Below are 13,304 nucleotides of genomic sequence, written 5' to 3' on the forward strand. Positions count from 1 at the left end.
CTGTCAGCACGAAACGAGGCGAGCCCGTCTAGCTGAATGGCGGCGTCCGGAACTCTGTCGCTGAGCCACGTCTCCATGAAAACAAAGACACAGCAGTCTCTAAACTCACATTGCGTAGCCTGCTGGAGTCGGATGTAGTCCAGTTTATTGTCCAGGGAGCAAACATTTGAGAGCAGGATAGATGGGAGAGCCGGACGTCTAGGGTTTGTTTTTAGCCTAGCATAGACCCCGCCCTCTTGCCACGCTTCCGCTTCCTTGCACACCGCTTACGATGTCCTCTCCCCCGGCCACCAGCATCAGGCGATGCCGAGGACTGGAGGCCTGGTCTCCGCAGCAAGCCGAGTTCACATAGCGCCTACTGTAGATCATCATGCAGCTTGGTTTTTGCACGAATCCTATATTTGAGGAGTGTCTGGCGATGGTAAACACAAACACCGGTTGCTCCGATGTCCATGTGCTGCAAAAGTTGTGTTATTTAACAAAAATAGCACCATTTTGGATCCGGAGTGGCCGCTGCGTGCTACCGCGCTGCCATCTTGGACCTAACCAGCTCCATGTAGTCTGGCTGGATGCCTATATATCAGTTCCACACCAGCTTGTGAACTTTTCACTGGAGTTTTTTCATGTATCAGAGTACCAAGAGCTTGGTAGATAGCGCTTTCCCGGTCTGACGTGCCGAACTCAACCCACGGTGTGTTTCAGAGGTTTATGTTTTTGAAAGATAAAACTCCAAAAAAAAAAAGTAAACATAATACATATATTTGGAAAGCTGAGATACTCGTGATTCGAACGATGTAAACCTTTTTAAGATACAATCACAACAGCAGGTACAATCTATATCTTTGTCAGACCACCAACATATAAACAACCAAAAACAAAATTTAGGCAACTCACCTATGAAGCCTCATAGTAGTCCACTGAGCCATAACTTCCCGACAAAAAGCGGTGTTGTTTCATTGTCAAATGTCCAAACGATCAAATCAAGTAAAATGTTTAGTCCAAATCACAGTATTACATCAATAAATATCCACAGACTCTTGTTGCATCATTTCAAAGCACCTGGCAGCTGTGCCTAATCTTTCACATATTATCGGTAATAACTTCAGTTCAGATGTAAACATTTCCTATATCCGGTATCAAAATGGAAGCACGCACTCTGACCTTTCGATTGACACCTCATTTGACCCAATAGGAGCTTCCATGTCCTATCCAAAGCCTTCAATACCCAACCACAGTCTGTGTCGAATGTAAGGGCATACCCACTTTCCTTTGTTTACTGATCAAACCAATTACATCGAAGAGTGGAAATGACTGACGCATCGTATAGCCAATGAAATTCTGAAAACAGTGATATGCAGCTTTAGTGGGAAGATTAGAGAATGGTTCTGTAATGTGTATGCGCAAAATTGCCTTGCCATTACCGAGTGTGTCGTGCGTCTGTGCGTAAAAATATTGGAGAGCTGTTTTGGAACTGTTTACACATTTGTCGATTTAAATATGGTGAAAGCGGACCTGAAAAACAGGATTTTCACCCCAGGATGTGATATAAGAAGGCATTCATTGTCAAAATTCTGAGTTTGGAGATGAAATTTCTGAAAACAATACGGATGATTTGGAGGCAGAGGAAATATGGAGAGATGAGACATGGCTCTGGACAAGTAAGTGTTTTCTTGTGTTTTATAACATATATTACTGTATATTCGCATAAATAAGCTTTAGTTTGAATAATGAACACATTTTGTAATTACCCTTTGTCGTGTGTTTCCTCAGTGAGTGTTTGAACCGTTTGTGCGTGTTTTTTGTATTTGTATGATGCGTGTGTGAGGTTTTAGTTCATTGTTTGTTTCAGATCTATTGACATGCTATATAGATGTTTTGTATATTTACTGTAAATATATATATATATATATATATATATAATGGACTGAAATATATATATATATATATATATATATATATATATATATATATACAGTGAGGAAAATAAGTATTTGAACACCCTGCTATTTTGCAAGTTCTCCCACTTAGAAATCATGGAGGGGTCTGAAATTGTCATCGTAGGTGCATGTCCACTGTGAGAAACATAATCTAAAAAAAAATCCAGAAATCACAATGTATGATTTTTTAACTATTTATTTGTATGATACAGCTGCAAATAAGTATTTGAACACCTGAGAAAATCAGTGTTAATATTTGGTACAGTAGCCTTTGTTTGCAATTACAGAGGTCAAATGTTTCCTGTAGTTTTTCACCAGGTTTGCAACACACTGCAGGAGGGATTTTGGCCCACTCCTCCACACAGATCTTCTCTAGATCAGTCAGGTTTCTGGGCTGTCGCTGAGAAACACGGAGTTTGAGCTCCCTCCAAAGATTCTCTATTGGGTTTAGGTCTGGAGACTGGCTAGGCCACGCCAGAACCTTGATATGCTTCTTACAGAGCCACTCCTTGGTTATCCTGGCTGTGTGCTTCGGGTCATTGTCATGTTGGAAGACCCAGCCTCGACCCATCTTCAATGCTCTAACTGAGGGAAGGAGGTTGTTCCCCAAAATCTCGCAATACATGGCCCCGGTCATCCTCTCCTTAATACAATGCAGTCGCCCTGTCCCATGTGCAGAAAAACACCCCCAAAGCATGATGCTACCACCCCCATGCTTCACAGTAGGGATGGTGTTCTTGGGATGGTACTCATCATTCTTCTTCCTCCAAACACGGTTAGTGGAATTATGACCAAAATGTTATATTTTGGTCTCATCTGACCACATGACTTTCTCCCATGACTCCTCTGGATCATCCAAATGGTCATTGGCAAACTTAAGACGGGCCTTGACATGTGCTGGTTTAAGCAGGGGAACCTTCCGTGCCATGCATGATTTCAAACCATGGCGTCTTAGTGTATTACCAACAGTAACCTTGGAAGCGGTGGTCCCAGCTCTTTTCAGGTCATTGACCAGCTCCTCCCGTGTAGTTCTGGGCTGATTTCTCACCTTTCTTAGGATCATTGAGACCCCACGAGGTGAGATCTTGCATGGAGCCCCAGTCCGAGGGAGAATGACAGTCATGTTTAGCTTCTTCCATTTTCTAATGATTGCTCCAACAGTGGACCTTTTTTCACCAAGCTGATTGGCAATTTCCCGTAGCCCTTTCCAGCCTTCTGGAGGTGTACAATTTTGTCTCTAGTGTCTTTGGACAGCTCTTTGGTCTTGGCCATGTTAGTAGTTGGATTCTTACTGATTGTATGGGGTGGACAGGTGTCTTTATGCAGCTAACAACCTCAAACAGGTGCATCTAATTTAGGATAATAAATGGAGTGGAGGTGGACATTTTAAAGGCAGACTAACAGGTCTTTGAGGGTCAGAATTCTAGCTGATAGACAGGTGTTCAAATACTTATTTGCAGCTGTATCATACAAATAAATATTTAAAAAATCATACATTGTGATTTTTGGAGTTTTCTTTTAGATTATGTCTCTCACAGTGGACATGCACCTACGATGACAATTTCAGACCCCTCCATGATTTCCAAGTGGGAGAACTTGCAAAATAGCAGGGTGTTCAAATACTTATTTTCCTCACTGTATATATATAAATAAATATAAGTTGAAAATAAGAATATATGTTGTGTTTGAGAGTCTATTTGTTACAATGCGGGGAGGTGGGGAGGTGTAGGCCCATCTATTTTTACAATGCTGAATTGATGGGGAGGTGTAGGCCCATCTCTTTGTTCCATAGTACATTGGCAAAGTATACAGTATTTACAGTAAATATACATACAATAATGCATATTTACACACTCGAAAAGAAAAACTATATATATATATATATATATATATATATATATATATAATACAGAAAAGATGGAAAAGTTGTGTCTAGCTTTGTAAATTACATTTATTTATTCTCCCCCACTCAGCAAGCGGCCACATAAAGTGGAGCAGCAGGACAGCACCTCATCAAGAGAGGAGGGCTTTCAGAGAGACCCTGGCAGAGTTGGGGTCTCACTCCACAGCCAGACCCGTATCTCCTGCTCCACGAAGAGCAGATCACAGGCCGTTGCACATCACCAAATCTTGCACCGCTGGTCGTCTGAAGTGCAGGCAGTGTCATGCAAAGACACCAGTGAAGTGCTCTTCCTGTGTTCTGCCTTTGTGCTTTGTACCCAAATGTGACTGCTACAATGACTGGCATGTTGCTAGAAACATGTACAATTTTATAATGGTTTGTAAATACTTTGTGTAAAAATTCATGTAAATAGTTTGTTGTGTATTTTTTATATAAACAAATTGTCCACCATAGCACTAGTTTTGACTCTTTTATATGCACAACATTTAGTTTCAAGAAGGGAAAAGGCACTCTAATGTGTTTATGCATCAGTTACTCCGTGTCAGCAAAACTAATAGTGGATCTGGATATGGAATATGATAGCTCTAAGTGTCATCTTTCATTAGAGCCCAAAATTATGACTGTACGTTGAAGCGTTCAAAAGTAGGAGCCTTTTTGTCCTAGGTTACCAAAGGGTCCTTTTGGAGTATCCAAAAGGCACTTTTGTAAAACGCCTGGGTGTACCCTTAGAAAAACATGTGTAAAATATTCATTTTTTATGGTATTGTTCTAAAATTTGAACTTGGACTAGGTAAGGCTTCATGCTGTGATCCCATTGTGTTCTCAAGCTAATAGCTACAAGTTATAGTCATCTGCAGGCATCTGTATGCAAAAAAAATTTCAGGCGGAAAAAAAAAACTTCTATTTCATTGTGTTCAAACTTCTATTACTCAGAATCAGTAGCACTTACAGTAATTCTGACTGCTGGGGAAAAAACTTCAGAGTGTCCCCTTTCAAATGTGACCAAAACCATGCATGTACTCCAAAAGGTTCAAGAACAGCTTTAAATTTACTTTGGGTATGCCTTGATTAGGCGTTTTAGGCTAATTTTACAGGATTGGGAAGAGGATAGTTACTATGGGGACCTGAAAGTATGACAAGCAACACAGGATTACATTACTGGATGGCAACAACTGGAAAAAGGGATTGCGATGGATGTTCAATCTCTCCCATCTTGTTCACAGCTACATTCGAGATCATCCATTTGAAGTTGAGGGAGAAAATACACAGTAGATCTGTCAGATAAACACATGGTAGGGTTGGTTCTGAAGCAGCTGAAAGAGGGCCTGGATAAGACACAAGGTCTGGTGTTACAAATTTAAACTGTATTATTGCCTGATGTGGCCGCTTAAGATGTGTGAGATCACTGCAGTGGCAGTGGGAAGGATAAACACCAAGGCCAGCAGTCACATCAGAAAGTGGCTGGGCTTGTCTTTCAGACGTAGCATTGTTTGGAAGAAATGCCTTAAAACTGCCATTAATGTCCATTACCCTGGGTTACAAGCAGGAGAAGATCAAGCTGTTCTTAGAACTAAGGGAATGTCAAGTCCAGGCCCGAACAGGCCTCTCATAGAAGGCAGAGGAGGTTATAAAAAGGGTGGTTTCAAGACTGAAGCAACAAGAGAATGTTGGAAGAACCCAATCAGGAAGAACAGGCCTTGGATGGTGGATGGCTCCCAAACTGTGGACAGCAGCCCCTGAAAAAACTGAAAAAAGCAATGGTAGTGACAGAAATAACTACGATAGAAGAGGAAGGGTATATGATTTGAGCAGTCAGCCAGCAGCAGCAAGGGCGCTGGACAGTATGGGAAGGTGCATCTAATAGAGATTTAGGATGGGCTGACCTGTGGAAGATACGCCAGGCCAGACTAAGTTTTCAAATAAGATCCACCTATGACACTCTTCCATGTCCTGGATGTTTATTTCTGTGGTATGGTAAAGAGGAGAGTTGTCCCCTCTGTGGTGCCCCAAGAGCAAATCTGCAGCACATGTTGGCTGGGTGCAAGACCACCTTGGTACAAGGACAGTATAGGTGGCAGCATAATCAGTTATACGAAAGCTGGCAGAGATCCTTGAGGTGTATAGAATAAAGGCCAACAAAGGCCATCATGCTCCTCAGAGGAAGTACATTGAGTCTGTTAAAGTGTATCATATCACCTATCATATCACTTTTGAAGACATGCATTTAGCCACTGGAGTCATATGAATTGCTTATACAGGTGAAACTCAAAAAATTAGAATATCGTGCAAAAGTTCATTAATTTCAGTAATTCAACTTAAAAGGTGAAACTAATATATTATATAGACTCATTACAAGCAAAGTAAGATATTTCAAGCCTTTATTTGATATAATTTTGATGATTATGGCTTACAGCTTATGAAAACCCCAAATTCAGAATCTCAGAAAATTAGAATATTGTGAAAAGGTTCAGTATTGTAGTCTCAAAGTGTCACACTCTAATCAGCTAATTAATTCAAAACACCTGCAAAGGGTTCCTGAGCCTTTAAATGGTCTCTCAGTCTGGTTCAGTTGAATTCACAATCATGGGGAAGACTGCTGACCTGACAGTTGTGCAGAAAACCATCATTGACACCCTCCACAAGGAGGGAAAGCCTCAAAAGGTAATTGCAAAAGAAGTTGGATGTTCTCAAAGTGCTGTATCAAAGCACATTAATAGAAAGTTAAGTGGAAGGGAAAAGTGTGGAAGAAAAAGGTGCACAAGCAGCAGGGATAGGATTAGGATAGCCTGGAGAGGATTGTCAGGAAAAGGCCATTCAAATGTGTGGGGGAGCTTCACAAGGAGTGGACTGAGGCTGAAGTTACTGCATCAAGAGCCACCACACACAGACGGGTCCTGGACATGGGCTTCAAATGTCAAACGTCTTACCTGGGCTAAAGAAAAAAAGAACTGGTCTGTTGCTCAGTGGTCCAAAGTCCTCTTTTCTGATGAGAGCAAATTTTGCATCTCATTTGGAAACCAAGGTCCCAGAGTCTGGAGGAAGAATGGAGAGGCACACAATCCAAGATGCTTGAAGTCCAGTGTGAAGTTTCCACAGTCTGTGTTGGTTTGGGGAGCCATGTCATCGGCTGGTGTTGGTCCACTGTGCTTTATTAAGTCCAGAGTCAACGCAGCCGTCTACCGGGACATTTTAGAGCACTTCATGCTTCCTTCAGCAGACAAGCTTTATGGAGATGCTGACTTCATTTTCCAGCAGCACTTGGCACCTGCCCACACTGCCAAAAGTACCAAAACCTGGTTCAATGACCATGGTATTACTGTGCTTGATTGGCCAGCAAACTCGCCTGACCTGAACCCCATAGAGAATCTATGGGGCATTGCTAAGAGAAAGATGAGAGACATGAGACCAAACAATGCAGAAGAGCTGAAGGCCGCTATTGAAGCATCTTGGTCTTCCATAACACCTCAGCAGTGCCACAGGCTGATAGCATCCATGCGACATCGCATTGAGGCAGTAATTAATGCAAAAGGGGCCCAAACCAAGTACTGAGTACATATGCATGATTATACTTTTCAGAGGGCTGACATTTCTGTATTTAAAATCCTTTTTTTTTATTGATTTCATGTAATATTCTAATTTTCTGAGATTCTGAATTTGGGGTTTTCATAAGCTGTAAGCCATAATCATCAAAATTATATCAAATAAAGGCTTGAAATATCTTACTTTGCTTGTAATGAGTCTATATAATATTTTAGTTTCACCTTTTAAGTTGAATTACTGAAATTAATGAACTTTTGCACGATATTCTAATTTTTTGAGTTTCACCTGTATCTTTTCTTAATGTGTTTTTTGGAGCTTCAAAGTTCTGATCACCATTCACTTATATTGTATGGACCCACAGAGCTGAAACATTCTTCTAAACATTTTAATTTGTGTTCTGCAGAAGAAAGAAAGTCATACACATCTGGGATGGCATGAGTGAACTATCACTTTGTGGGGGGAGGAGGGCAGGGCTGGATCGTGATTCCGCACACCTGGCCGCTAATCAAGCCTCAGAGAGGGAAAAGGCTGACTGGAAGCTGCAGTGTGGGAGAGGGAGAGAATTACGGACAGTTGTCCGACACATTTGTGTGTTTGTCTTTTTGTTTAAGTTTTATTAAACATTAAGCCGGTTCTCGCCTTCTCCTTTCTAAAATCCCTATACACACTTTAACTAGTAAAATTGTTGATATCTATAATTCACATCCTGCATATGATTAAAAGTACATTTGGCTTGTCATTATAGTGTTAGAATATAAGATTAATGGGTATAATAAATATAATTTAACACAAACTGTCCTCCGTGTGTGTGTGTGTGTGTGTGTGTGTGTCTGTTTGTGAGTTTGGATGCATGCGTGTGTTTGTGTGTGTGTGTGTGCGTGTGTGTCTCAATGTGTGTCTATTTGTGCGTGTCTCTCTTTCTCTCTCTCGTGTGTGTGTGTGTGTGTGTGTGTGTGTGTGTGTGTGTGTGTGGCGGAGGGATGTCTCCGGTTATCCGGTCTTCCGCCCAGTTTTCCGCTGTGATTCGCCTGCATGAAAATGGAGTTCGCTTAAAACAGATCCCTCAAACTTCCCATGAAGAATTTCCGTTCTTTGGCTTATTCCCGTGTCATATTTCATTCGAATCCAAGATTTCTCTGTGAGTGTATTGAGGAAGTGTACATAATCGAGGCGTTGAGTTTAATGCTGCAATTGTGCCGTGTGAAGTTGTCTATGAAGGGAGTCGCTTGATAGGTTCATGTGGATTTTCCTAACTCACTGTTTCAGGGTTTTCGGGATTGTTTTCACATCAGGATGAGGAAGACGCCGGTGATTTCCCCGCTGGATGTGATTTATTGGTCAGATCGATTGAAGTATTGTTTTCATTGGTTTCATACACCCGTCAGTGTTTTGGGCTCTCGTGCAGCATGCTCGACTGCAGATCGGAGGGGTTTGTGTCAATAACGGCCTTTCACGGTGATTTGATGGAGAAAATTGAGATATTTGCGCTTTATTTCCCCGTCGTGAGCGCGAGCACCATGTTATTGCCAGGATTTGGATCCCCGTGATAAAAAAATGAGCGAAGAATCAAATCCAAACAGAGAGTGAGTGTGTACACACACACACACACACACACACACACACACACACACACACACACACACACCTGATCTTCAGTAACTGCTGCTGAATATGTCTGATCAAATATATCCTATAATGTCTGATGTGTAGCTGTATTTCTGAATCGGTCTGGTCATAAAGGCTCTATCTGCAGCTAGAGGTCTGATGATATATAAATTATTTATCAACACTACAAACACGACACAAACCCATTTATTACCATCTAATAATAATAATAATAATAATTATATATATATATATATATATATTTTTTATAGGACAAGCTGTCAATCAACAGTGTTGTAGACTATGATTATTACTCAAATGAAAATAATGATTTTGTCACTTAGGAAATAAATATTATGATCTTAATGTTGGTGTTATGTAACTGATATGAGGTAAAGACATTTACAGGTGCTGTCGTTGCTCAGCTCTTCATATACATGTTAATGTTGTATATATTTGATATATTTGGGTTAGGGATATCGCTGTGTCATGTTATTTATTTAGTTTGATCCCATTAGCGCGGGGTCAGGCTGTGTGTCAAACCCATGTGAGCTGACTATATAGACGCGACGTGCTGACTATCTGTGTGCGCGCGGTTTGACACGCAGCCGCAGACTCGCGGCAGAGCGCGCGACGCCATGTTTTTCTCAATCGTCATGAGCCTCATTCATAAAAAGCACAGAAACATTCGGAGCGCTGCGGAATAAAGAGCAACACTTGTGCTAGAAAACGCTCGATGTATCGCTGTTTAAAGTAATGAGTGATATTTGTGCGAATGTTCGTGTCGTAAGCGCCTCTTGTTGACAGCGCGAGACAGAGCTGCGCACATCACGTGACCCGCCTCCATTCATAAAGAACTATGTGTCCCCACACACACACACACAAACTTTCTGCTTTTTTACATTTTAAATAAAACATCGTTTACTATTTTTTAAGCTATTTGAATTATGGGGACACTAGAAATTTCTTCAAACCACATTTATAGCATTTATAACATTTTGTAATTACCAGTTTATAACCTAAAAGTCCTCATAAACCACTTAAACATGCCCACAAACAAACACACACACACACACTCACTCAACTAACACACATGCTCAAGTCAAAGCTAGGGGTGGCCTATATACCGGCAGACATGATAAACCGTGTGTGTATATATATATATATATATATATATATATAAAACATTTTGGATTATTGTCTGTATCGCTGTAACATTCTCACCGTGTGCAAGAACTGTGGTCTTCACGTAACATGTATGTGGCACATTCTGTCTGAGAAATGGAGGAAGGCGGAGCGGCTTCAGTTTCAGTTTTCAGAAGTGTTTATAAGAATAATACTAGTCAACAACATCAGACTGACATGGCAAATTTAGCATTGTGGAAAGGTTGATTAGCACTATTTGAATAATACATGTTTTTTTTTTTTTTTATTCAATATTTGTTAAGTTCAAAATAAAGAGAAAATTATATAAGAGGAAGTAGTTTTCATTTATAAAGTATTTCATGGATTTTTCAATAATAGGCTTTACAATATGGTTATTTACTATATATTATAGATTTTTTTTATTTAACAACATCGTGATATCGTTATTGTTATATTGTAATATCGCCCACCCCAGATCTGCACTGATCTGTCCATTGAGCCACTCTGACTGATCCGGGTAGAGCTGTTTCCTTTTGCATTTTGAATGTTTGCCATTTGATATTTCTTATTTGCAACAGAAAACGACACAATCAGAGAGTGCGACTTCTTGCTAAGTTTAATCGAACTGTTAGGAAAAATGGTCGCAAATGCTACCATTTAGTCTGCAGCCCTGGTCCTAGTGATTATTAAATTGTCGACTTTTTTTAGTACATTCAGTCATGTGAAGCCGCTTATACACTGAAAACACAGACTGATCAAAACACCACTTTTTATGTATTGGGCAGTTATAACACCAATAACAATGCTATTAGCTTAACTATATTTCTCAGTAGTGAGATGCTAGCTTTGTTGGGCTTTAAGTAGCTTTTCAGTAGTAAAGCTACAGTATATTTTTTATTAGGTAGCGTCATAGCTTTGACAAAAATCTACACCGCTTCATTATGCCATGTAGATTGTGTTTACTATCGGCAGTTTTGAATCAGAACTGAAGACGTCTGATTCACAAATGAATCGCTCGGCTGATGGACGGCCCTAAGAGGTGGGGTGGAGAGAGAGGAGCGGGTTGTCCCGCCATATTACATACATTTAACATTGCACTGATTTTATGAGTATCACATGCTCTTATAGTATTTATATAATTAGTTGCAGCATTTTGCACATTAATAATGACACTGGGCCATATAATCAACATCTTTAGCAGAAGTGTGAAAAACAAACCAACCACAGAACTGAAAAACATTCTTGTCAAAATAAAAAGTTAGATTCAAAATAAAAGCTAGATGGGAGAATTGAAGAAATCAAGAAAAATATTAGTGCTGTATATTACAATATTGTATTTACTCTAATACTAATAATTAAAGCAATATCTCACCAGCACATGTGCTGTTGTACTGAAAAGAAGTATTTAATCAATGTTTTCATGTATAATGTGATGCTCTGTTGTGCAGCACTTTATTTGACAAAAATAAGACCAATGTTTCATTATTGAAGCACTTGATTTGATTAAAAATATGCAATGGAATGTTTAAAAGTAATTGTTCTATTTTCATTTGATCCAAGTGTTATAAATTCATTTGATTAGATATTATTTTTATGATGAAGTAACAATAAAACAGATTTCATAGTGTCGCTGAGAAACTCTTCAAGGAAACATGCAAACCTTTTAATTTATTATTTACATTGATACATTTTTCCTATGTGTTCAATAGGAAAACTTTTTTGTTGTTGTTGTATATTGAAATTAGTATCAAGAATCATACAATTTTACTGGCAACCTCTGAAATTTTGGTATTGTGACAACCTTAAGTAAACCTGTGAATTACCCACAGAGTTGACATCTGATGGTGAACAAGCGGCACTTTAATGTCTGTCGCAGCAGTGCATTAAAGGACTGAACATAAAGAATTAAAGAGACAAAACTTCTCAGAAAGAAAACCTGATTGTGTGGAACTGCATCGTTTTAGGGTTTATGCCATTATGTCGTCATAACCACAAAGTTAAATTGTCTATATCTTTCCACAGATGTGATTATTAAGTAGAGATGCATCGATTGCAATTATCTTGGGCGATTTCGATTTCCGATTTTTTTGCAAGTGTGACCTGCCGATTCCGATTTTCTTTCTAAGAACTATTATTGACCGCATATACAAACAAAATCTACCTTTCTTCAATGCAACATTTTATTTTCATAATAAAATAAATTATTAAACATTACAATTTGCCCCAAACTGCACTAAGTTACAGGATCTTCTCTCACTTAAACAACTCTCAAAATAAAGTGCTCTGTGACTGGAAAGAGGTAGAAATAACAATTAACTGCAAATGAGTTGCTTTATATAACAGATGTCATTTCCCACAATTTTTATAAATGAACCTTTTTCTCTTTATTACTCGTCTAACAAAACAATTCCAAAGATCTGAAAAACTGAAGTGTCCAATACGCTCAACTCACGTTAGATGTCCAAATATCAGTTGTAAAACTGAGCACTGCTTCGGGAACAGCTTGTAACCATACCTGTCAACACTCCCGTTTTTCCCAGGAGTCTCCCGTTTTGTTATTTCTCCCCAAAAAACTCCCGTAATTTGATTGGCCCAAACCACGTTATATGAATAAACACATCAATATATTATTCCAAGGTGGTCCAGTTGCCAGATCTTGAATGAAACGCATCCTACTCACACAATCGACACATCATACAAATTACAAATCATTTATGACCTCAATCTGGCAACCTATTTGCGCTGTTGATATCTGCGCAGGCAGTAGACGCGGGATGTTAAATCAAGCATCACTGGTAGATGGGAGAGGAAGACTCAGCTGGTGCTCTGGTGAAAAAACTAAAAAGACATGTAAATTTAACAACAGCTGGATGGAAGAATTGAATTTCATATCCCGAAGCCATACCGACAATGCCCACGCCTTTTGCAATGTGTGTCGCACTGATTTTAATATCGGACACGGTGGGAAAAATTACGTTACTCAGCACATTAAATCACAACGGCACAATTTGTATGTATTTAGCTGCCTCTGCCATCCAGCACCCCACTTCCCCTCACCCGGATTTGTGTACCCAAATGTTGACAGATAACAGGCTCAGTGTTGCCAACTATTTTCAATGGAAAGTAGCTAAAGCCTGCTCGAAAAGTAGCTAAATGTCGCCAGATGACGTCAT

The 13,304-nt window shown here is 39.7% G+C and overlaps 1 protein-coding gene across 1 annotated transcript in view; it reads left to right on the top strand.

Moving 5' to 3' along the window:
• Positions 1-8,409: 8,409 nt before the first annotated feature.
• The window catches only part of LOC127662833 (sprouty-related, EVH1 domain-containing protein 1-like), a 38,696-nt gene continuing 33,801 nt past the window's right edge, over positions 8,410-13,304 (top strand). The window contains exon 1 of the mRNA XM_052154197.1: positions 8,410-8,963. Coding sequence (XP_052010157.1) covers positions 8,935-8,963 — 29 coding nt within the window. The 5' untranslated portion in view covers positions 8,410-8,934. The remainder of the gene's footprint in view (positions 8,964-13,304) is intronic.

This window comes from Xyrauchen texanus, chromosome 22, assembly GCF_025860055.1.
Source record: "Xyrauchen texanus isolate HMW12.3.18 chromosome 22, RBS_HiC_50CHRs, whole genome shotgun sequence".
In the NCBI taxonomy this organism is placed as follows: Eukaryota; Metazoa; Chordata; class Actinopteri; order Cypriniformes; family Catostomidae; genus Xyrauchen; species Xyrauchen texanus.